A 26,271-nucleotide genomic window follows, 5' to 3' on the forward strand; every position below is an offset into this window, starting at 1 on the left:
ATCTTACCTCTCCCCCAACCGTCACTCAGTCCACGTGGCCGGCTCTGGTGGGCCCCGCCCAGTAGATCTCTATCGATAAATGGACGGCCCGGGCTTCCCTTCTCCAGACTTGAAGGGCCCATCTGTTGACACGTGTCACGGGCTGTGGAGATATTTCTAACCGTCAAAGTGTTATTGGGCCTGCCCCCCAGGAGAATAGAAGCCCAACTCCTGATAAGTATGCGTAATGAGAGAGAAAAGAGAAACATGAGAGTGAGAGAGAGAGAGAGATGAAACCCTGCAAAGGATGTGGAAGGTGGGATTGGTCAGAAAGGAGTAAGTTTACAGGATTGTTTCGGTCATCTATGCAGTATTACACTTGAAATTTTCATCTGTTCGTTCGTCGTCGAACAGTGTTCGCTCATCTATGAAACACAGAACACTGTTCGACAACGAACGAACAGATGAAAATTTCAGTTCGTGTTCGTTCGCAAACGAACATGAATGCTACGCTTTTTTAAACAGTGGAGATAGAGGGAGAGGGAGAGGGAGCAAGGGGGAGGGGAGCACAGGAGAGGGGGTGGGGAGCGAGAGAGAGATAGAGAGAAATGAGAGAGGGGGCAAGGGGGAGGGGAGCACAGGAGAGCGGATGGGGAGCGAGAGAGAGAGAGAGAGAGAGAGAGAAAGAGAAAGAGAGAGAGAGAGAGAGAGAGAGAGAGACGGGAGGGGGGGACGAGAGAGGGGGGGGGGGAGAGAGGGGGGGGGGGAGAGAGAGAGAGATGGGGGCACGGCCGTACACGTTAGGGCACGGGAGAGGGGGGTAGGGAGAGGGAGAGAGGTTCGGGGAGAGAGGGGGGGCATGGGAGAGGGAGTGGGGAGACTGAGTGAAAGAGGGAGGGAGGGAGGGAGGGAAAGGCTGGGCCACGGGAGACGGGAGAGGAGGGCGTGAGAAAGAGAGATCCCCGTTTTCTCTCTCTCTCTCTCTCTCTCTCTCTCTCTCTCTCTCTCCCTCTCTCTATGTGAAAATAATAATAATTTATATTGAAAACAACATTACTTAGGGAATGCCACCTGTTTGCCACGGTTCGTCTGTTCGCGAACCATTCGCGAACATGTTCGTGTCCCATTTGGACTGTTCATCTTCATGTTCGTTCGTTTGCATGTTTGCGAACGAACGAAACATTTTTTTACCAACCCTACATGCGCCCAACATCTACATTGGCTATGTGGGTGTCACGCAAGAGCACGAGCCACCCACAGGCTCGTGCCCTTGCCGCGAGGCACCATCTAGGCGCACTCCCGGTGGCGTCCCACACGTACAAAATGTCTTGTTGCCGCTCCACAAGAACGACAATGCTACGTACTCCCTTGGTGGTGGTGGCAACTAGGGATCGCCCGTCCCGATATCGATATCGGATTATGGTATCGGGACGGATGCTGTACCGGATACCGGAAAGAAAATTTCTGGTATCCGTTTTTCTGATATCCGGATATCGAATATCGATATCGGATATCGGTTGCTACAGTGTTGATATCCGTCTCGATGTCGTCATTCGCCTCCGTCTCAGGGGGAGGATGACGATATTGGATATCAATGTTGGATATCAAATTTCGATATCCAAAATCTAGAGCCTAATTACCTAATTTTGTTTGGGCGTTTTGAATATTTTAGCGCCTTGGTGGACGGCGGACGGTGCTGCATTGGTGAACGACAGTCAGGGGGCGGCGGCACGGTGGCAACGGCGGCATCGGCGGACAGCGCGACTAGTGGTCAGTTCTCTTCTTATTCTCTTCTTCTTCTTCGTTATCTTCTTCTTCTTCTCCTCCTCTTCCTCCTCCTTCATCCTCTTCGTCTTCTTCTTTTCGTTCTTCCCCCTCTTCCCATTCTTCCCTTTCTTTCCCTTCTTCTTCCTGGAATTCTCTCTTCTTCTTCTTCTTCCACTAATTCTCTTCTTCTTATTCTTTGAATTCTTCCCCTTCTTCCCCCTCTTCATCCTCTTCCCCTTCTTTTTCCTGGAATTCTCCCTTCTTCTTCTTCTTCCGCTAATTCTCTTCTTCTTCTTCTCCTCTCTTCTTCTTCCTTCTCTTCCCCTTCTTCCCCCTCTTCCCTTTTTTCCTGTTCTTCTTCCTCGAACTCTCTCTTTCTTCTTCTTTTTCCAATTCTTCTTCCTCTTCCTATTATTCTTCTTCTTCCTCTAATTCTCTCTTCTTCCTCTTCTTCTTCTTCTTCTTCTTCTTCTTCTTCTCCTCCTCCTCCTCCTCCTTCTTCTCCTTCTTCTTCCCCTTCTTCCCCCTCTTTATCTTCTTCCTGATGGAGCGCCTCCCGATGGAGCCAATGAATCATCAACAGAATCGTCATTGCCGTCATCAGCATCGCAGCCGGTCCATGTCCAGCCCGACTGGCATGCCAAAGCGTCCGTGAAGACGCCCGGGTTTAAATACCCCAGGTAGAGCACGTTCGTGCTCGTATCGTCGTGTTTTCGTTATCTGTTTTCAGCCGTCTTGATTTCTGTTTTCAGTCGTCCGTATCATTTTAAGTCACGTCGTCTTGTCCATTTTTCTTATTTATGTTTTAATGAAGGGAGAGATCCTTATTGGACTCTCCTTTCTGAACTCTATGTAAGGGCCCATCATGGCCCTATTTTAGGCCATGATGGGACCACATTCAATGGTAGATCTGGAAGTTGTTGCAGTTACCATCGTTTGCAGATCTCACCCTAGAGAAGAAGAGGAAGAATAGGGAGAAGAGGGAGGAGAGCGAGAAGGGAAGGAAGGCAATAAGGAAATATCACTCGCTACAACCAAGACTCGACCGCCGGCACGCTACTGCACGTGTACGGTCAACTTGTGGAGTATATGCACCAGACCAAGCTGTCCCTTTAAGAAGAGACGGTCGGCGCAAACCCTCAGGTATCCAAACGTTGCCCACACGGTCAACCCATCAAACGATCGGGTGATCCCCTTCTCGTCGATTGTGGTTCACCGTTCATGGATCTCTTTGGATCCGCCTTGCGGATCCTGGACCGCCGGATGTCGCTGACTCAACTCAGGCAAGATTCTGCGCTAGAACGATCGTAGCTTGCGGTGTGCCAGGCATTAAGCGTGGTGGAGTTACTGTCACCCAAAGGCTCGCGCACCTTCAAGTGTCCGTTTGCTGATTTGTCAACGCCCTCTGAACGTTGACGACCACGCAGCCAGCCTTCCTGGTCGTGTGATAGTTCGATAGGTGCAGTGTTTGCTCGACTGTCTACGGCTCGTGTCATTGACTGCGAGGTGAGTCACCTTGGTTACTGGTTACTCACCTAGCGATCGCATACGCTAAATGTCTCGGAATCATGCCCAAGAAAAGCTACCCGCCCCCCAATCAACCGCACTGACGTCATGTGCGACAATCTGCAACTGATGTGTTAATTGCTTCCGTGCTGCGCTACCCGGCTCTTGTCCTGCACGTGCACCCTTTGGCCCCATAATGCCATCTAGGTAGCACCCCACTACTGCCAAGCTGTTACGGCCGCGCTTGGACCCACCGTCCACCGTCTGCACTCCTCTCTGTGCCCACAGCTGACACTGTCCCTGTTTATTGTCTCTGTTGTGCCCTCCACTACACGAACCATGTTGTCGTGCCGGACACACCACACTTCATTCGTTTGAGCTGCCCATCTGCTGCACTCCTCCTTGCCTCCAACCTTCGACGCCTGATCCTACGTCGCGCCACCGCATACGAGGTACATCAAGCTATTGTCGCCCTCCTCCGGCACTCTCTCTCTCTCACTACATCTGCCCGTACTGACACTTGCAACATTGAAGACACTGACGGCGAATGCCGTCATCAACGAGGTACATCGTTCCCCTTGCTCGTTCGTTAAATTACTTTCTACAGTACATTTTTGGCTGCACTCCACCACACTCGGGTTAGTTTAGGTAAGAGAAATTTATCGAGAAACACTACAAATTTGACCAAATTCCCAGGTACTGGTCGAGCCCGTTCGTTACGTGCGAGCCCCTGTGGAATTATTCCGTTCGGCGCTGTAGTCATCATCATCGCTCAGACGAGGGTCAGAAGGTCACTGTCATCGTCATCGGACGCCTACCCTAGAGCTCGGAACTCGGTGAAACCCCACTTGTTGGCCCTACACGTACACTCCACCTAGGTCACTCACATCACTTAGTTACATTAACCTAGTGAATTACCCGTTAGACGACGCCATTTGACGACATCCAACATCACTTCCCCCTCTTCCCCCTCTTCCCCTTCTTCTTCTAATTCTCTCTTATTCTTTTTTCCAATTCTTCTTCCTCTTCCTATTCTTCATCATCTTCTTCTTCTTCTTCTTCTCCTCCTCCTCCTCCTCCTCCTCCTCCTCCTCCTCCTCCTCCTCCTCCTCCTCCCCCCCCTCCTCCTCCTCCTCCTCCTCCTCCTCCTCCTCCTCCTCCTCCTCTTATTCTATCTTCTTCTTATTATTATTCTTTTTTTTTCCTTCTTCCCCCTCTTTCCCCTCTTCCTCCTCTTCCCCCTCTTCCCCTTCTTCTTCCCCGAATTCTCTCTTCTTCTTTTTCCAATTCTTCTTCCTCTTCCTATTCTTCTTCTTCTTCCTCTAATTCTCTCTCTTTCTTCTTCTTATTCTTCTTCTTATTCTTCTTCTTCTTCCTCTAATTCTCTCTCTTTTTCTTATTCTTCTTCCCCTTCTTCCCCCTCTTCTCCTTCTTACCCCTCTTCCCCTTCTTCCCCCTCTTCCCCCTCTTCCCCCTCTTCCCCTTCTTCTTCCTCGAATTCTCTCTTCTTCTTCTTCTCTTTCCAATTCATCTTCCTCTTCCTATTCTTCTTCTTCTTCCTCTAATTCTCTTCTTCTTCTTCTTCTTCTTCTTCCAATTCTCCTTCCTCTTCCTATTCTTCTTCTTCTTCCTCTAATTCTCTCTCTTTCTTCTTCTTATTCTTCTTCTTCTTCCTCTAATTCTCTCTTCTTATTCTTCTTATTCTTCCCCTTCTTCCCCATCTTCCTCTTTTTCCTCTCTTCCACTTCTTCCGCCTCTTCCACTTCTTCCCCCTCTTCCCCTTCTTCTTCCTCGAATTCTCTCTTCTTCTTCTCTTTCCAATTCGTCTTCCTCTTCCTATTCTTCTTCTTCTTCCTCTAATTCTCTCTTCTTCTTCTTATTATTCTTCTTATTCCTTTAATTCTCTCTTTTTCTTCTTATACCAATTCTTCTTTCTCTTCCTATTCTTGTTCTTCTTCCTCTAATTCTCTCTTCTTCTTCTTCTTCCTCTCATTCTCTCTTATTATTATTATTATTATTGTTATTATTATTATTCTTCCCCTTCTTCCCCATCTTCCTCTTCTTCCCCCTCTTCCACTTCTTCCCCCTCTTCCCCTTCTTCTTACTCGAATTCTCTCCTCTTCTTCTTTTTCCAATTCTACTTCGTCTTCCTATTCTTACTCTTCCTCTAATTCTCTTTTTAAGTGGAATGTCTCTTGTGGCATGGCGGAGGATAGGTTCCTGTCTCAGTTGGTTCATGTCAATTCGCAGCTTGATCTACCTTGCCATGTTGAATTCCATTTCATTATGGAGTTCTTGTGCAGTTCTGATTGCTTTTCTTTTTTGTATTTCTTTGCAGCATTTTGAAGCCACGGAGATTGGAAGGCTGTCAATGTATCACAGGGTGCTTTTTTGTTCCTCTTGCATCAATCTGCTTGGGAAAGGTCGATAAGAGTGGCACACTTCTTTGTCCAATAGCAAGAAAGTAATTTCTCCGATGCCTCGATGCATGATATCTGTTAATTGATTTTACATAACCGCTTGATGCCGTACTTCGTCTTTTTCTTCTTCGCTCATCCTCTTTCTTCTTCTCTTCTCTTCTTTCTTTTCTTCTTCTCCTCTCCTCTTTGTTCCTTTTCTCTTCTCATCTTTTTCCTCTTCTCATCTTTTTCCTCTTCTCATCTTCTCTTTCTTTTCCCTCTTATTTCCTCATCTTTTTCCTCGTCTCATCTTCTCTTTCTTTTTTTTCTTCTCTTTCTTTTTCCTCTTCTATTCTCTTCCTCCTCTTTCTTATTCTCTTCTCTTCTTTCATTTTCTTCTTCTCCTCTCCTCTTTTTCCTCTTCTCTGCTCATCTGTTTCCTCTTCTCATCTCCGTGTTTTATTTGTTCTCTTTCACTACGTAGGTGATGACCAAGTAAGTACAAACCATTGATGGAGGCACGGGGAAAAGAAATTGTACGATGAAGGGCATATTTTGAGGGTGAAAGATTACACAAAAAGCTTCTTTTGTTGCAAAATTATTGTGTTAAACTTCTAACCATTACATGTACTAAAGTATAGAAATTTTCCAAATTTTAGAAACATACATAGTGTGCATAATATAACACAAACTTCACATAGCTAAAAGTTTGTGCTACGTCAAATATTTATATGTAAATCATAATTCCAAGTGAATTTAGGTTTTATTTATTTATTTTCTGTTAATGTATGAATTTTATTAAAATTCAATTTTTTATTAATATTAAAGCTAGTGAATAACAGTCTTGCAACCTCTAAAAATATATCTTAGTTTCCGGTTTAAATTAAGATATGAGATACTCAATCTATATATCATATTGTGTCTACCTCAACTAATAACCACATTTCCATTCGTTTAAAGAGCTTAAAGTATGGTCGGCATTATATATTTATATGTTAATTTGTTTAGCTAATGTATGAATTTTATGGAATTCAAGAATTTTTATGACTTTTACAGCTAATGAATAACAGTCTTGCAACCTCTGAAAATATATATTAGTTTCTTTCTAAATTAAGATATGAGATACTCAATCTATATATCATAATGTGTTTAATTCAACTAATAAGCACATTTCCATCTGTTTAAAGAGCTTAAAAAAGGTGGGTCATCAAATATTTATACGTAAATCATTATTCCAAGTGATCTCGGGTTTTATTTAATTTGTTTTGTTAATGTATGACTTTTATGGAATTCATTTGGGCCAGGCATTACTGTATTTAAAATTTAATTGCACTTCAGAAAATTAAATTCAGGTCAATATATTGTGGGGATGAATTACCAAATTTTTGAGATTTTTATACAAATTTCTTGATTTTTGGGGAATTTATTTTTGGATAAGATGACATCTTCACTAGAAACATGATATAATTATAATAAAAATAGGTTTTTAGATTAATTTCTAAATTTGAGGAAATTTGTTTAACATATGCCCCTAAAAAACAACTCTCAGTTTTATGTTTCAGGAGTAAAAATCCAAATAAATTATTTACAAGGGCTTAACAAATTAATTTTGATTTTCCTATAGTTTTTCTAGTGAAATTTGGTGAATACAGAAGTGGCGGGGCATTTCTCCGATAATTTCACGGGCCGCATCCATTTGCGCGTGCAACTTGAAACAGGGGTTTATGTGAAAAATGGATGGACAACATATATACTTATCAAATGTTTAGAATTCCTCCATATGGGATTACGGGGGTCCGGAAAAAAATATCCAGATATCGGATGTCGATACCCGGACACCAGTTCCGATATTCGGATATCAAAATCCGATATCTGGTACCTGATATCTGTCTCATCCTTACTCATCTAATATTCGTCTACACTGTAAAGGATGGATATCATGCGATATCCGATATCATACACTGTCTAATTTTTTTGAATATCGGATATCGGTTGTCCGATACTGGATATCAGACGGATATCGGTTGGACAATCCCTAGCGGCAACCAACATTGCATTACACGCACGACGGGTCAGCGCGTGTGGCTGGTTCACACCAGTGACGGTGGGTGTGCCATAACTAAAGGGGGACATGTGTGTGCCATACATGCAATGTTCAGACAGTGACGCACATCCTGGTCCTAGGCCATGGCTTACACATAGTGAATGCTAGTCTCTATGAGATGTATTGGCTTACCAATGGCAGTTTAAGGGAGACATAGGATGATGCACATAGAATGCCATATCAAGGGAAGACATCGGAGTGCATCCTTTGCAAATACCCATAGGCGTGCAGCACACCAGGTGGGATCAACTACGCTGCAAGAGCAGAGTGGTGGAACTAACATTCCAGCCGCAGGTCAGAGAGATGACTAGGCAGGTTAGGCATGACGCCTTCTCACCATAATTGATGTAATGGCCAAAAGCCAATGTGAGTTTGGCTGCCCAGTTCCATGGTGTAAGATGATAAAGGAGCAGGTGGTTGTGCTATAGGGGAAACTTGGGCTGGGGTGATGATAGAGGAGCAAGGACGGCAACGACCAAGGTAGAGACCGATGATAACGATCTTGGCGAGAGAAGTGGCTGCCATGTTATGGATGTGGGGGACGAATGCAGATGGTGGTTGCTTGGGAGGGTGCATGTAGAGAATGTGATGAATGCTTGGAGATGACAGATAAGATCCTTTGGCTCTAATCCCGAAGTTGATGTAGGACAACATTAAGGAGCAATAGCAGTGACAGTGTGTACTAGTAACGGTCAAACAAAATGTGACAGCAGTTATGGGACAAGCAATCATCCAATTGACTGGCCAATGGGGATACAATGGTTGATGGCAGGCGTCATGCCCACTACAAACCAAAAATGACAAGAAAACATGGGGAGAGGTGCTTGCTACAGGCAAGCGGTGCGAGGACGGAGGTGGGCAACATACGTGCGACAAAGTGAGTGCATGCGGGTAAGACACAAGCGGGCAACAAAAGGCATTACACGGGTGGATGTTTAGGTGTTATTGTAGTAGCGGCAATCCATCGGCAATTCCCAAGGTGAAAATCAATACTTCTTTCAGATGGATATTATGTGGCCGTCAAGCCAATCACACCACCATGTTTCTCTATGTTCATTGAATAAAATATTTATGTTCATTATTATTCCGGTGTGATGTTTATAATGAGGTCCATGAATATATGCAATGACATAGTGAATTATGATGAGATCATAATACAATGATCACTAATCTTTAAACATGTATTCTAAATATTCTTATTCGATGGATAGTTGAGACATACATCAAATTATCCAGATAGAATAGCGCTAGCTGATCCTACTTATACGATAAGTATAGCTAATCTTATGGCTATTAGTGTGGCGGCACTAAGGACAAACAGTGGGTACTCTTTGGAGAAAGAGTTCACTGATATTTATCCGTAAGAATCCCTGAATGGTATTATACCTAAATGTCAATCAGGTTAATTCATGTCATGGTTGTATAAGTGATCCACTAACCTGAGACACCACGGACATCTCGTAAATGGACGACTACATTTTGACTACGACTTATGAGCCTCTAATCATGGGATCCAAACAAGTCATAGCTCGGATGTAGTAAGAAGCTCACAGAGATGATTCAGCGGTCAAGATGGGATCATCCGCCCTCGGTATAAGAGGAGATTGACCCAAGGAAGACAATGTCGAAAATCCCTGGCCAGGGTAGTGAGGATATTGGAGGAGGAGTTCTCTAATGATCCCTGTTACACATCAGTACTAATCGAATGATAGATTAGGGTTTAATGATAAACCATACCCTAAGTCATTCGAGAGTCTTGCGCGGATGGTGTATTATACATATACAGTAAACGATGATGGTAAAGGTTCCATGAGAGAGTTCAAATACTACTCGGTATCTTCTAGAGCACGAGGTGTAGCTTGGCACCCCATGGGCTGGAAACTTAACCTATCGATTGGGTTAAATCAATCCTTAGTTAATTAATCTATATGCCGATATAATTCATTAATAAGGTTAGTCAATAATTGTTATTGGACCACTAAAGTTATTAACTAGAATGATGCATGGGTCTAGAGGGTCACATGCACAAGGTCATAAGGACATCGGTGAAAAAATTTTACTTTGCAGGATTTTTTAAGAAAAAAATTCAAGTAAAATATAAATAGGGAAGGTGCACTCATTTCAAGCACCCAGGCCAGCCATATTTGAGAGCCCCTCCCGTTCTCCACTCTCTTCTATACTCATCCAAGGAGATTGTCTTCATGGTGAGAAGATTTTCTAGATTTTCAAGAAGAGTTGAAGAAGAAGACGTGGACATCCAAGCGTCAAGTGATCGCGTGGATACTTCTAGAGGTCGGATGCATGAACGGCTTCAGAATGATCTCAGAGTGGCAAAGTCAAAGGTGGAACAAGTTCCCCACAAGGTACATTCAATGTTTGATTTTAAAGATCGATTATGAATCAATTACCACACTTTCGCATCCATGGAATCGTGTTTTCCATGGACGAACCAAGGCACCGAACCCAACAGTCTCAATTCAAAATTCATCATTGTTTACATCAAGGGATGGGAATTGTATTTCATTTCCCATGTGGCTTTTAGAATTTAGAAAAATGAAAAATATTAAAAATAATTAAATGTCTGGTTTTCTCTATTCAATTACCGTAACGCCAACTACTACGGTAACCATTTGGTTTCTTCAGCCATTCCCCATCATTATAGAAAACCTGCTCAAATATGTATAGTGTGAGTGAAGTCATTTACATAGGGACTGGCTTTTAGAGGTGAATCTAATTCTTGAGTTAGCGTTAGATAAAATAAGGTGATTAAGTGATTGATTATAGTAATAAAGCAATTGATAAGCTAATATAAGAAATGAAGTAAGAATAATGACGTGATAGTTATAAGGTAGAAAATAAGAAGTAGAAATAGATAGTAAGAGTTGTAATAAAATGAGGAAAGATATAGTTTAGACAAAAACTTTATTATATTATGTTTAGGATAAGTATTCTTATATATATTAAAGGTAACGAGGATGAGATTTGCATTTATTATTATAATGAGGAAGATATTAATATAGATAGTGGAAGATTTTTTGGATTTTAATTACTACGTATGAGTAATGTCGTAGAGGGATTAATAAGATGCTATCCTTCATAGAACACATTTTATTATTTATTTTAACCAATATTTGGTTATGTGTAAGATATGAGGGTTACATAAAGTAAGTAAACATATCAAGATTAGGTAGGTGGTGAAAAGGGGAATTTTATTCTAAAAATAACGAAGTAGAAAAGGGGATGAGATTATTTACTCATATCTAGATTAATTGAGTGAAGTAGGTTATAGATATAGGCTGTAAGTTAAAGAATAACAGAGATAGAGCGTGAATTTATTTTATTTAATATAAGAAGAGTTGCAAGTATTTAGATAGAGAGGAGGATAAGAGATGATATAATTTTTAATATCAGTAATTAGGGAGGTGAGTATTTATATTATTATATGGTTAGTGGGGGGTAGATGATTAATATAATTCAGTTTATATAAGTTTATATATTTAAGAAGTATTATTATATTTTTATAAGATAAAATCAAAAGTAAAATGGAGTAAATTCAGGGGAAATATTTGATGCCCAGTAGGCATTTGTGAAAAGGCCCAATAGGGTTAAACTATCAAAAGATCTTTAAAACCAGGTTTCAACATAAATTTCTACCAATTATATGTAAGCAATCACACTTTTCAACACTATATCCACCAAAGAAGTTTCAGAACATCACTATATTGCCCTGATTCAGAGCGGTTTGGAACTACACCTTCGTACTGATCCAAAATGAGCTTAAGACATGTATGTTCTCACGCCTCATTTTCAGTTTGTCAAGCTATGGGAGAGAAAATAGAGACAAAGAGATGAAAAATAAAGATTTGAGTGTTTTTGAAAGAGAATTAAGGAGAGGGAAATGCAATGTAGCTCGCATAGAGAAAATGAGCAGAGGAGAGAGAGCCATGAAAGACTGAGAAGATATAGTTTAATTCATATCACACAATAGGTATCAATGAAATATGCAAGAAAATTTTAATTTACATAAAACTTTAGAAAGAAAAATAAGGGCAATCATGCATCTGCCAATGTCAAATGGAGTATCCATACACGCACAGGAAGAAACGATAGCTAAACCCAAAACAGTGCATCATGACAAACTGTAGAAGAGTTTAAATAACTGATCAAATCTCATCAGACAACATATACGATAAATGAGTACTTTGAAAAAAGATCACGTGAAAAAGTTACCTTTGCAACCTCTCCCAGATCATATTGAAGCAACTTTTGTGACTTTCTTCTGATAGAGATACTGTTAGTTCAAAACGAGAACCTACAACTAATGATGGAAAACTGGTAGATGAGAGAGGAGCAAGAGCCGAGAGCCACTGGTTACCACCACTTTCTGAATCTTAAATTATGAACTTATGTTTTGGCAACTTTCTGGAGGCACTAGTGGCTCTCTGCTCTCGCTTCTGAATCATGAGTTCATAATTTATGATTTTATATTCTCATTTTCCATCCCAGATGATTGTGCACCTTTTATGTGTTTCTTCTCTATGTAAACCAACAATAATGGCTCGTGAAGTCAATAAAATACCCATTTATTTTCAACAACGATTAATTCTTAGTAACAAATACAACTTTATTCTTAAGTATATTTAATATCTACTTCTTTTTAAATGATTTTTTATACTTTCTTTAAAATTGAACAATCAACTTCACTAAAAACGGCATCTGTGTTGTTTTCGAAGAGAGAGAGATAATTCAATTAATTTATTTGTATTTCATTATTTATATATTGATAAATCATGTGATTTTACTGTGTCATCTAATACATGTATTAATGGCCTACCCAATGGGGTTTAATAACCATCATTTTCAAAAGGTTTATGTTATAGTTGAATAATCATCTACATTTTAAAATATCTAAAACTAATCAAACAAATTAATTTTTTAGGTGAAAATTTAAACCCTTTATTCTTAACATAACCATTTCATCTTACCTATTTCTCGTGTTTTTAATAATCATCCATTCACATCACCCGTACAGATCCCTCTGTCCTCCGTCGCATTATTGTCATCCTGAAAGTTCATTTCTTCCCCATCCCTGTGCTATTCCATCACTCCTTTGTCTTTTGTCAGACACGTTATGCAGTTATCTAGTATGTACAAAAATACAAACTCTCATTCATATGAGGCTTTCAAAACATGAGTACACGTCCAATTGCATTAAACTAAAAACATTGTGCTCTTTGTATTTTGGGATTTAATCCTCAGTAATATGCTGCTTTAGAAGTATCAATGTGCATTTTTTATGACTGAAAATTAAGTATCAAATTACATTCAACTAAAAACATCACTTTGTGTATTTAAGGACTAAAACCCTCATTAATACGCGGCTTTCCTTGTAGGAGTATGAATTCTGTAAGACTGAAAATGAAATAACCCAATTTCATTCAACAAAAATCACAGCTATCTATCTATTTTAGGATGAAAATCCTTGTTAATATGTGGCTTTCCAAGTAGGAGTATGCATCTTGTATGACTGAATATTAAAGTACCCAATTTTATTCATTTGAAAAACATCATGCGTTGTGTATTTTAGGATTAAACCCCGCCCTAAAATGTGGCATTCCAAGTAGGAGTATGCCCAATTTTATTCAAATAAGAACACCCTTTGTGTATTTTGGAACTAAAACCTTCATTGATATGTGGCTTTCCAAGTAGGAGTAAGCATTTTATATGACTGGCAACTAAATACCCAATTTGATTTAGTTAAAAAACACCATGATCTGCGTATTTTGGGATTAAAACCCTCGCCGTTATGCAGCTTTCAAAGTAAGAGTATGCATTTTGTAAGAATGAACAATAAATATGCAATTTCATTCAACTAAAAAACAGCATACTTTGTGTATTTTGGGATGAAAACCTTCATTAATATGCGACTTTCCACGTAGGAGTATGCATTTTGTAATATGACTACTAGACACCCAATTTCATTCGAATAAGAACATCACATTTTGTGTACCTTTTGGGACTAAAACCCTCACAAATACGGGGCTTTCCAAATAAGACTGAACATTAAATACCCAATTTCATTCAACTAAAAAACAGCACACTTTGTGTATTTTGGGACGCAAACCTTCATTAATATGCTGCTTTCCAAGTAGGAGTATGCATTTTATATGACTGGTTATTAAATACCCAATTTCCTTTATTTTAAAAACACCACGCTCTTTGTATTTTGGGATTAAAACCCTCACTATTATGCGGCATTCCAAGTAAGAGTATGCATTTTTTAAGAATGAAAAATAAATATTCAATTTCATTCAACAAAAAAACAGCACACTTTGTGTATTTTGGAACTAAACCTTCATTAATATGCGGGTTTCCAAGTAGGGGCATGCATTTTATATAACTAGTTACTAAATACCCAATTTCATTTATTTTTAAAACACCACGCTTTGTGTATTTTATGATTAAAACACTCATTGATATGCGCCTTTCCAAGTATAACCATACATTTTGTATGACTGATTACTAACCACCCAATCTCATTCAAATACAAACACCACACTTTGTGTATCTTGGGTTTAAAACCCTCACGCAAATCCTTATTTCCAAGGAAGAATATGCATTTCACATGACTGATTACTAAATAATCAAATTACATTCAACTAAAAAACACCACATTCTTCTGTATATTTGGATTAAGCCCTCACTAACACGAGGCTTTTCCAAGTATGCCCATACACCCGATTACTAACCACCCGATTTCATTCAAATACAAACACAACACTTTGTGTATCTTGGGTTTAAAACACTCACGAAATGCATATTTCCAAGGAAGAGTATGCGTTTGACACGATTGATTACTAAATAACCAAATTACATTCAACAAAAAAATACCACATTTTTCTGTATATTTGGATTAAGCCCTCACTAACACAAGGCTTTTCCAAGTATGCCTATACATCTGGAACGACTTCGTACGAAATAATCCAACTTTAGGAAAATTAAACTATAATTAATGTGAGTTCGCTGGTTTTTTAGCTTAATTGGACCACTCAATTCCAGGTATAACCATACATTTTACACGACTGATTACTAAATAATCAAATTTCATTCAACTAAAAAACACCACATTCTTCTGTATATTTGGATTAAACCTCACTAACACAAGGTTTTTCCATGTATGCTATACACCTGAAACGACTCAGTACAAAATAATCCAACTTTAGGAAAATTAAACTAGAATTAACGCAATTTCCTCAGGTTTTTATGCTTCATCGGACAACTCAATTCCAAGCATAACCATACACTTTACGTGACTGATTACTAAATAATCAAATGTCATTCAACTAAAAAACACCATATTTTTCTGTATATTTGGATTAAGCCCTCAATAACACGAGGCTATACATATGTGACGACTTAGTACAAAATAATCCAACTTTAGGCAAATTAAGCAATAATTAACGCGATTCCCGCTGGTATTTAAGCTTCATCGGACCAGTCGGAGAGCTCGCTGTCGTAGAAAAGCCCGTCGACGAGGTTATCGATGAGCGCGTCGACGAAGGAGCAGTAGCCCAGCACGATCATCCTCCCGATCCGGCTTCTCGCGCTCGACGCGGCGGCGAAGGCGGCGGCGCAGCCGACCACCGCCGCCACCGCCGCCGCCCCCTCCGCCATCTCCCTCACGTCCAGCTTGTGGAACACCGAGCTTCCCGTCGCCGCCTCCACCGCCACCGTCCCCGCGAACGCCACCTGCCGCGATTTCCCCCGTCAGATCTCTCCGTCCCGCAATCTGACGAGTTTTTCGATCCGAAGAGATGATCGAAGGCTTGATTGGATCGAAGTCCCCCGAATTCTGAGTTTTCAGAGGTTTGATCCGATCGAGAACCGCGAGATCTGGCTTATGAGATGCTCGGGGGCTTGAATGGATCGATATCCCCCAAATTCGGAGATTATCAAAGGCTTGATCCGATCGAGAACCGCGAGATCTAGTTTATGAGGGCTAGATTAGATCGAAATCCTCAAAATTCATCGATCGGTAGAGGATTGATCCGATCGAGAACAGCGAGATCTGGTTTATGAGATGATCGGGGGCTTGATTGGATCGAAATCCCCCGATTTCAGGGATTGGCAGTGGCTTGATCCGCTCAAGAACGGCGGGATCTGGTTTATGAGATGATCGAAGGCTTGATCGAGATCGAAATCCCCAATTTTATAGATCGGGAGAGTAGCCCGATCCGATCAAGAACGGCGAGATCTGGTCGATGAGATGATCGGGGGCTTGTTTGGATCGAGATCCCCAATTTTACAGATCGGGAGAGTAGCTTGATCCGATCAAGACGGCGAGATCTGGTCGATGAGATGATCGGGGGCTTGATAGGATCGAAAAATCCCCCAAATTCACAGATCGGCAGAGTAGCTTGATCCGATCAAGAACGGCATGATCTTGTCGATGAGATGATCGGGGGCTTGATAGGATCGAAAAATCCCCCAAATTCACAGAGCGGCAGAGGCTTGATCCGACAAAGAATGGCGAGATCGGATGGATGAGATGATCGGAGGTTTGATAAGATCGAAAAATCCCCCAGATTCACAGAGCGGCAGAGGCTTAATCCGACAAAGAACGGCGAGATCGGATGGATGAGATGATCGGAGGTTTGATAAGATCGAAAAATCCCCCAGATTCACAGAGCGGTAGAGGCTTAATCCGACAAAGAACGGCGAGATCGGATGGATGAGATGATCGGAGGTTTGATAAGATCGAAAAATCCCCCAGATTCACAGAGCGGCAGAGGCTTAATCCGACAAAGAACGGCGAGATCGGATGGATGAGATGATCGGAGGTTTGATAAGATCGAAAAATCCCCCAAATTCACAGATCGGCAGAGGCTTGATCCGACAAAGAACGGCGAGATCGGATCGATGAGATGACCGGGGCTTGATAAGATCGAAAAATCCCCCAAATTCGCAGAGCGGCAGAGGCTTGATCCGACAAAGAACGGCGAGATCGGATGGATGAGATGATCGGAGGTTTGATAAGATCGAAAAATCCCCAAATTCACAGATCGGCAGAGGCTTGGTCAGATAAAGAACGGCGAGACCGGATCGATGAGATGACAGAGGGCTTGGTAAGATCGAAAAATCCCCCAAATTCACAGATCGGCAGAGCCTTGATCAAATAAACAACGGCGAGATCGGACCGATGAGATGATCGGGGACTGGATAAGATCAAAAATCTCCCAAATTCAGAGATCGGCAGAGGGTAAAAGACCGGATCGAAAGAGTACCATGGCGAGGCGACCGGAGAGGGTTTCGAAGTCCTGGCTCTTGCGGGAGCTGTCGATGTAGTCGGCGAGGGAGGCGAAGAACGTGGAGATCTCGCCATCATCGGGCTTGATCAAAGCTTCTGAAGCCATTTCCTTGGAAGTGTACGATCGGAGATTGGCCACTCTCGGCTGCAACACCACCTTCGAACTCTCCGCCACCAGATCTTGATCCGTCGCCCTCATCGTCCTGATCGCAGACACCGCTACGCGCCTCTTCTCTCCCCCTCTCACCTTCACCTTCACCATCATCTTCATCTCCAGCCCCGCGCTCCTCATCGCCGCCATGGCCAGAGCTCTCTCTCTCTCTCTCTCTCTCTCTCTCTCTCTCTCTCTCTCTCTCTCTCTCTCTCTCTGTGTGTATTTGTACGCGAGTGAGAAGAGAAGAACAAGTGGAGTTGCAGGGAAGAAGGTGGCCGCTGCAACGGCCAGCCGTTCTTGTGGAAGAGAAGGGAAGGAAAGGAAAGTCAGTGATTAATTCCTTTTTGCGGGCCCGGTTTGACCTCCTCGGTCTTGGGTCTTGCTCGTAGACCGATCCAGCCGTGCCCTGCATCCCCCAATTTATTAGATGTTTGGTAGAGTTTGCAGGTGGGGTGAGAGCTTAAATATCAAAATTTACGCACGGACCCCACTCCTCCTCGTCTACTTCCGGAGTGAACTGCTTGTGTCAATCTTACCGTGGTGGTTCAATGAGCATGCCTGGATGTATAGTTTTGGATTGTCCAGGACGTGGACGATAGATGTGACGAGACGAAGGTCGTTCCATCTGATGCACGGAAAATATGCAGGGACTTTTGTCAGAGACTTCCGGACGGGACGAGACTGTTTTTACGCCCCCGTCTTACTTCCGGTATGAACTGCTTATATCAATCTTACCTTGGTGGTTCAATACGTATGCCTGGATGTATAATTCCAGATCGTCCGGGATGTGGACGATGGACGGTATGGGACGAAGATCGTCCCGTATGACGTCTGAAAAATATGCAGGAACGCAGATGGGATGGTTCTTTTGTCAGAGACTTTTGGACGGGACGAGACGGTTCTTTCGTCCCTGTCTTGCTTCCAGAATGATCTGCTTATATCAATCTTACCTTGGTGGTTCAATAAGTATGCCTGGATGTATAGTTCTGGGTCGTCTGGGACATGGACGATGGATGGGACACGATGAAGATCGTCCTGTCCGATGCCCGTAAAATATGCAGGGACGCAGACGGGACAGTTTTTTCGTGCGAGACCTTCAGACGGGACAATTTTTTCGTCCTGTCCGGATGAAAACTGTCCCGTCCGGCAGTCTCATGACGAATTGCTGTCACGATTTTTGTCCAACCTCACATACAGGACGATTTCTTCGTCCCGTGTGACAAAACCGTCTCGTCTGCGTCCATGTACTACATAGTTTAGGATCGTTCTGGACGTGGACGATAGACGGGACGGGACGAAGATCGTCCTGTCGACGTCCGGAATCAGTGCAGGGATGCGGACAGGACGATTCTTTTCGTCTGAGACCTCCAGACGGAATAACCATCCCGTTTGGAGGTCTCAGGATGAACTTTCGTCCCAATTTGCGTCCAACCTTGCAGACGAGATAATTTTTTTGTACTGGGATGAAAAAACCGTCCCATCCACATCCCATCACTATACCCGAATGCTTGGAGCTGGTCCTCCTCCATGCGGATGATAGAGTTCGTGGGCATGGAGCATGTGTAAATACCCCAATTTACGCATGGACTTCACTCGTCCCTACCAATTACCCAAAGGAAATGCATGTCACAATCGTACCTTGGTGTTTTTTCGATTATGCTTCGATGCTAGGAGCTGGTCCTCATCCATGCGGATGATAGAGTTGGCAAGTATCCCAATTTACACACGGACTTCACTCGTCCCTACAAATTACCGAAAGGAAATCCACGTATCAATCAATAACTCTCTGGTCAGTTGAGTATGCCTCAATGCTAGGCCTGGTCCTCATCCACATGAATGACCGAGTTTACAAACACGAGAGAGTGTAAATATCCTAATTAACGCATTGACCCCAGACACGCCCTGCCCATTACTCAAAGGAACTGCACATAGCAATTATAAGAAGGACATAATCTAGTTAAATTAAGGACACTTAGTAGACCAATTAATTTACACGACCATTCTAAAAATTGACTGTAAAGCTCTCAATACTCCATAAATCAGTAAACGTTCTTTTACTCAACTTATAAAAGAGCAGTAAATAATACAAAATAAAGAGGAATAAATCTCGACCTTTGAATATATCATGCAATTAATTTCTTTTCAGATGGCTGAAAAATAGAATCAGTAGGAACTTACCTATTTACCCTCGAGAGTTCTGCTTGAAATTTGAAAATAGGGCAGCGACTGAGAAACGTACACGTGGACTGCTCTTATCGGGTCGATATCGGGCAAAATCCGCGATCGATAGGGTACAATAAATAGTCATCGTTCAACATCAGAGCGGCTTCTCTTTCGTTGCTTCAAATTTTGAGTGAAAGGCCGCGTTTGGCTCGCGTTCAGATCTCTTCTCTGCGATTTTCAGCGAAATCTGTGCAAATTTCCGTGTTTTTGATTCGTTTTTGCGTTGATGGGTAGAGCGAAGACTTCGACCAGGAAGAGAAAGGCTGAATCTTCCGCTCCCAAGGACGATGAAGGTGGCAGCAAGTCCCCCGGTGAAGTTTCTAAAGGCTCCACGAAAGCCTCGCCGCGGGTTAAACGAGCGAGGACTCTGGCGCGCAAGGAAACTCGGGAACAGGAATATTTCCCCGAGAAAAGAAATCTGGTGAGTGGGTGTTTGATGAAATGTGTCCATGGTGATTGCGCTTCCCACTCATTTTTTTCATATTGATTGTGGTATTGGAGGGGGAAGGTGAAGTTCCATTGCTAAAAATCATCTTATAAAGCTATACATGTGGCAGCATTGTCAAATAGGATTACAATTTGGTATAATTTTTTTTTTTGATTTCCTTATTTGCTCGCTCTTTCTCACTAGAAAGTTACCACATTTGTGCTCTGGCTTTTTCTTGGGGACGGATTCTTCGCCCTTTCTAATGCTGCTTTCTCACCTTATTTTGTTGTTCATGCAGGAGGATTTGTGGCAAGCCGCTTTTCCAGTTGGCACAGAGGTTTCTACAATTTATATTATTATAGATATTTTTCAGCTGAAATTGCATCCTTCTCGTGATATCTGATTCTCATGTGTCTCTCTCTCCATTGGTAGTGGCATAACCTGGATGCACTAAATGAGGTTCAATGGAAATTCACCAATTTGGAGGTGATTTTCCCGCTTGCTCACAACTTTTTATACTGGAGGTTACGGCAAGAAAACGATAATGAGAATTAGAAAAACTTCGACTGATGTTTCCAATACTTGTGCTTTCCAACAATATGGTTTGTCCATCTAGGATGCCTTTGAAGAAGGAGGCGAGCTTCATGGGAAAAGGGTGTACCTATTTGGCTGCACAGAACGTAAGAATTTATCAAGGATGATTTTTCTCAAATTATTTTATGTGGACGTATATTTATGAGAAGTATATTTATTGAAGTCCCCTTTTTCTTTGTTCATGATAAATGATCATTTATAAATATTCATCTAACGAGGCATCAAGTCTGGCTAAGCATTTTGTCATTTGGGAGATGTTTATAAGTTTTTAATGTTGTTTTTATTCTTCTTTTTTCAGCTCAGTTGCTAGTTATAAATAATGAGCAGAAGGTTGCTTGCATTCCCGTTGTGGTTGCGGTATGTCAAGGCGCCTGTGACTGGCTTTCCTACATTATTAATTTCCTGGATTATAGACTTCTTGGAATGATATTATTTAATGTTTGATATTTGATTTGATTATCCAAATTCCTGAAAATCATAATGCCTTTATCTTTGGGAAACTTTTTTTTCGCCTGTATTAATTAACTTCACGAGCTTTATGCATAACTGCATCCCCAACTTATTATTTTTCCAGGTGGTGTCTCCGTTCCCTCCTTCTGATAAAGTTGGTATCAAATCAATCCAGAGGGTAGAAGAAGAAATTATTCCTATGAAGACGATGAAGTTAGCTTGGGTACCTTATATTCCTTTGGAGGGCAGGTGACCAGCAATCTCGACCAGTCCGATCTTTTGGTTTTTAATTTTATTTGACATTATAGATTTTATTTTCAGGCAGAGTCAAGTAGATAGATTCAAGACGCAGATTTTTACCATGGGCTGCACGCAGAGAAGGTGCCATATTATTTTTTAACTTGCATGTGTTCTATGTTTAGAAACTGATTCTTTTGTCTCCAAGATAATGCGCTGTAGTTTTTTTTGGGCGTCATTAAAAAAACAATGGTTGTATCTTCAAAGTAATAATTCTATAGATTAGCTTTCATTTTTCCTCTGTTTTATCTATATTCAGAGAGACATCTGTGTTCTTGGTTTTTTATCGCATATCAAATAAACCTTCTTTCTAAAGATTAGTCTTCATGTTTCTTCTGTTTCCTCTATTTTCTGAGAGACGTCTGTGTTCTTGGTTTTTCACCGCATATCAAAAAAACCTTCTAAGCTATTGTTACATGCGAAACAGTTTTCCTTTTTTTCTCCTGTATAATTTCATTTTACAACTTTTCTTTCACCGGGATTATTTTGTGATCCTTTCTCTGTCTTCAGTCGGCTAGTTCCATTTTCTCTTATGGTTTCAGCCGCCCTGTATTGATTATTCTTTTTTCTAGAAAATTGTTTTTAAATTCTGTCACTTCGTCTTTACCAGGTCTGCCCTGAAACACCTCAAGGAAGAACGTATTAAACAGTACGAATATTGCCTTCCCTGTGAGTTTCCAATCCCTTTCAAAATATCTAAACTAGATTTTGTTCCATTTTCAACCTTTTTTATTCATTTATATTTTTATACTTCTCTGCTGCCTTCATTTTTGCACATGCTACACACAATATGAATTGTTATCTATTAAATAGCAGCTTACCGGCTATTTAAATGGACACCCTTTAGAGCTTGCGTGAAGATATATCTTAATCGTACGCATAATATTCTTAATCATTGTCTCGCCTGGAAATATATCTTCATTTTATTTGGAACTAAATCAATTCATTGACATGCTGATACGGCAGTAGCTAGAGAATATCCTCCTTGTAAAAATCAATAAACATTTGAATTCCTCAATGTAAATGGTTCGATCAGAGGGACGTAGTTCGTGTACAGATAACCAAAACCAATCATAGGAAAATCAGGGATATGGAGATACGATAGAGGATATCTTGATAAAGCTCCCCTCCTCTGGTTCAGCAGGCTCAATCCGGTGTTTATGGCATCGTCGGCACTCTAAATGCCATTCTTGAAAAGGATTCCCCCCCTTTGGTTGTTCAAAGGGGTTCTCCACTCTAGTCAACACGCATGCCTATCCGCCATTGACCATTCTTCCTTTTTTTCCTTCTTTGGTAATGTCTTGAGTAAAATATATGACATGCACATTTCACTCACTTCACTTGACAACCGGTTATGTGACCGCACGTTGAGAGTCACTACCTGTATTTCATTTTTTATGAGTCGTATAAAAAATCCTTATTTGCTGCGCTTATGACAGTCGTGTAAAAATTCCTTGTCTGGGAAAAAAATATAGTTTCCAAAAAGTTTGAAGTCAGAGAATTTTAATCAAAGGGTGTGGTGGAAGTATTTTTATTTCACCTGGGTCCTTGATATGTTGTATCCGGCCTGCAATTTTGACATGCTGTGTGTGTAACGGGATGACTGTACAATTTATCCCTGGAGTAGAAAATTGAATAATCTTATGAATTGTAAAAAAACTTCAAGAATTATTATTATTTTTTCGGTTATAGATTTTTACCCTCCACTTATTTACTGCAGATTTTTACAATCCTCTAAATGCGGATGAAGACGAAGAGGATACAGTTGTTCCCATTATGTACCCTTTTGAACCCCCGGTAATCTTTTCTTCAACCTTCTAGAAATGATGAATATTAGGAAAGGATAAAAGTTTTTGGGCCCATTTCTTAAAAAAATAGAGTAGGTCATTAATTTTGGAAGTCGTAGTGCTTGATCTTGACAGTTTCACGATCTTCCTGCAGATTGTTCGTGATTTTGATTATGATCTTGATGAGCTTGAGGTACAGACTTTTAGCTTTCCCAGTTCTCTGAGATTTTTCATCCCTTTCTTTTGCATGGAGTATCGGAAAATGTTTTTATTTCTCTTATCAATCAATATTTTTCGCTGGGCCCATTTCAGGAGTTTGTTACTGGACTCATCACTGATGAAGTGCTCCCGGAAGACCAGAAAGATGCCTTCAAGGTCTGTCCCTCTCTCTATATATCTCATTCATTTTCCCTATCGTCCAAATCCATCTCACTCGATTATTTTCTTTTATTTTCCAAGTTCATCTCTCTCTCACTGAATTATTTTCTCTTATTTTCCAAATTCATTTCAATCTCTCTCTCTCTCTCTCACTCGATTATTCTTTATTTCACATCCATGTCCCCCTCTCGCTATCGCTCACTCTATTATTTTCTTTTATTTTCCAAAGTCATCTCCCTCCCTTTCTCACTCAATTATTTTCTCTTATTTTTTGAATACGTGTCCCTCTCCCTATTCTTTCCTTTTATTTTCCAAATTCATCTCCTCCTCTCTCACTCAATTATTATCTTATTTTCCAAAATCATCTCCTTCTCTCTCCACTACACTATTCTCTTGGTTTTCAGATTCATGTCCCTCTCTCTCTCGCTCCCTCGATCGTTTTCTTTTATTTCTAAATTCATCTCCCCACCTCTCTCGCTCAATATTTGCTCTTATTGTCCAAATTATTTTCTCTTATTTTCCGAATCCATCTCCCTCTCCCCTTCACTCATTTCATATTTTTCTGAATCCATCCCGCACACACCTCTCAGCTATTCTCTTATTTTCCAAATTTATCTCCTTCCCTTTCTCTCGCACACACTCAGTTATTTTCTTATTTTCCATATTCATATCTCTCTCTCACACACTCAATGATTCTCTTATTTTCCATATTCATCTCTCTCTCACTCAATGATTCTCTTATTTTCCAGATTCATCTCTCTCTCAATGATTCTCTTATTTTCCATATTCATCTCTCTCACTCAATGATTCTCTTATTTTCCATATTCATCTCTCTCTCACTCAATGATTCTCTTATTTTCCATATTCATCTCTCTCTCACTCAATGATTCTCTTATTTTCCATATTCATCTCTCTCACTCAATGATTCTCTTATTTTCCATATTCATCTCTCTCTCACTCAATGATTCTCTTATTTTCCATATTCATCTCTCTCTCACTCAATGATTCTCTTATTTTCCATATTCATCTCTCTCTCACTCAATGGTTCTCTTATTTTCCATATTCATCTCTCTCTCACTCAATGGTTCTCTTATTTTCCATATTCATCTCTCTCTCTCACTCACTGATTCTCGTATTTTCCATATTCATCTCTCTCTCTCACTCACTGATTCTTGTATTTTCCATATTCATCTCTCTCTCACTCAATGATTCTCTTATTTCCATATTCATCTCTCTCTCTCAATGATTCTCTTATTTCCATATTCATCTCTCTCTCTCTCAATGATTCTCTTATTTCCATATTCATCTCTCTCTCTCTCTCTCAATGATTCTCTTATTTCCATATTCATCTCTCTCTCTCACTCAATTAGTCTCTCATTTCCAAATTCATCTCCCTCTCGTTCTCTCAATCAGTCATTTTCCATTTTCTCTTTTTTTTTCTCCCTCTTTTCATTTCTTTTGCAAATCTAATACATCTCTCTGACTCATTTTCTCTTATTTGCCTAATCCATCTCTTTCTATCTCCTATATAAATCTCACCGTCTATTACTGAAGATTTGCTTGTGTTTCAGCAATTCGTGAAGGAGCAGGTTAGAGAGAGAAAAAAGTCCCAGCGCGAGGTAATTTCTTCCTCTCTACTTCGATAATCTCCTCTTATTATCCTTCAATTTTCCACACTAAAAATCTCAATAAATCTCCATAACAAGGCGAGGGAAGCTCGGTGGAAGGCCATCGAAGACATGGACGAGGAGAAAAAATCAGCCTTTCAGAGCATGAAATTCTACAAGTTTTATCCCGTCCAGACGCCCACCACCCCGGACATCAGCCAAGTCAAGGTCAACCCCCATCTCTCTCCCCTCCCATCTCCATCTCTCTCTACAATCATCTCACATCTCTGTCTTTCTCCGCCGCAGTCCCCCTTCATAAACCGCTACTATGGAAGAGCCCACGCCGTCTTCTGAAGACAATAGTGATCGGCAGGCGTCATCCGTCATGTCACCATGACGGATGTCATGACGGTGATGGTGACAGAATTAGATGACGGTGACGGGGATGGATGATGGATTGGTCGTGACGGGGACATGAGGGTGACGGGGTACCTCGGATGCGTGACGCGACGGACCGGCCGCCACGGATGACTGCCGTGACGGATTTTTAAAAAAGTTTAAAAGGACAGAAAATACGTATTAAAATCATTATTTTTTAAGCTTTTTGAGGGCTGAGATTTTGCCACTTGGCATTTTGCACAGAAGTCCCTGTTATTTTATTTTGCACACCCAAACCAACGCCGTCTACAAATAATTGGAGATAAACAGCTCTGATTCTCTGTCCTTCAAATTTTCCTAATAATGAAAAATAAAATTTTAAGGTTTTGTTCACTTTGCCGGTGATGGTGCTGCCGTCTGGTGTCGGGATGTGGTGGGATGCTGCATGGAGGGACGCGTGACTATAACGTGATAGGTTTTTCTCCATATACTGGGATGCATGACGGGGTGGTGACGTGACGAAAGTTTCGTCATGTCATCGTCTGTCACATTTCATCATCCGTTCTGTCATGCCCAGGGCGTCACTCCAAGTTTTGGCTGTTCCCTAGACGACGACCCCCCTCCCTAAAATTTTGTCTGCTTCTATCTCCTAAGATGGGATTTCCCCATCCTCATCCCCCCAGATCTCTCTCTCCTCTCCCGCTTCTGTCAAATTCAGATCAAGATCCAACGATGGGGATCATCTTAAGAGGATATAAAGATTAGTCTGTTTCAGCGATGTTAGACCCTCGACTCTTCTCATCAAGTGCTTCGCTGAAAATAGCTGTCATTGTCCAAGGGGGACGAAAACACCTAGAGCGAGCTGAATCAGTCATAGTTTGATCATTTCTGCCGTCACTAGTAGCTAATAAATT

The 26,271-nt window shown here is 41.2% G+C and overlaps 2 protein-coding genes and 2 long non-coding RNA genes across 5 annotated transcripts; 3 read left to right on the forward strand and 1 right to left on the reverse strand.

Moving 5' to 3' along the window:
* The first annotated feature begins 263 nt into the window (after window positions 1-263).
* On the forward strand, window positions 264-2,492 carry LOC144701754 (uncharacterized). Its single transcript, XR_013581101.1, has 3 exons — window positions 264-315; window positions 1,652-1,749; window positions 2,330-2,492. It is a non-coding gene; the product is annotated as an uncharacterized LOC144701754 (long non-coding RNA).
* Window positions 2,493-2,655: 163 nt separating this feature from the next.
* On the forward strand, window positions 2,656-6,263 carry LOC144702588 (uncharacterized). 2 transcript variants are annotated; one of them, XR_013581263.1, is made up of 5 exons: window positions 2,656-3,704; window positions 3,787-3,816; window positions 3,949-4,130; window positions 5,591-5,716; window positions 6,136-6,263. It is a non-coding gene; the product is annotated as an uncharacterized LOC144702588 (long non-coding RNA). The 2 variants fall into 2 exon arrangements; XR_013581262.1 differs by having other exon boundaries at window positions 2,656-3,816.
* Window positions 6,264-15,093: 8,830 nt separating this feature from the next.
* Window positions 15,094-17,552, reverse strand: SEP2 (stress enhanced protein 2). The gene is made up of 2 exons (XM_078573506.1): window positions 17,040-17,552; window positions 15,094-15,504 (listed from the first exon to the last, which is right to left on the reverse strand). The coding sequence occupies exons 1-2, from the start codon at window positions 17,361-17,363 to the stop codon at window positions 15,235-15,237; spliced, it is 594 nt and encodes a 197-aa protein (XP_078429632.1). The 5' UTR covers window positions 17,364-17,552; the 3' UTR covers window positions 15,094-15,234.
* A 1,977-nt stretch (window positions 17,553-19,529) lies between these two features.
* LOC144701755 (protein HEAT INTOLERANT 4-like) lies at window positions 19,530-25,750 on the forward strand. The gene is made up of 14 exons (XM_078573505.1): window positions 19,530-19,860; window positions 20,165-20,203; window positions 20,299-20,352; window positions 20,483-20,546; window positions 20,759-20,817; window positions 21,035-21,159; window positions 21,232-21,291; window positions 21,818-21,876; window positions 22,928-23,004; window positions 23,149-23,187; window positions 23,307-23,369; window positions 24,944-24,991; window positions 25,079-25,207; window positions 25,286-25,750. The coding sequence occupies exons 1-14, from the start codon at window positions 19,666-19,668 to the stop codon at window positions 25,331-25,333; spliced, it is 1,059 nt and encodes a 352-aa protein (XP_078429631.1). The 5' UTR covers window positions 19,530-19,665; the 3' UTR covers window positions 25,334-25,750.
* Window positions 25,751-26,271: the final 521 nt, after the last annotated feature.

Source organism: Wolffia australiana, chromosome 4, assembly GCF_029677425.1.
Source record: "Wolffia australiana isolate 7733 chromosome 4, ASM2967742v1".
Lineage (NCBI taxonomy): Eukaryota > Viridiplantae > Streptophyta > Magnoliopsida > Alismatales > Araceae > Wolffia > Wolffia australiana.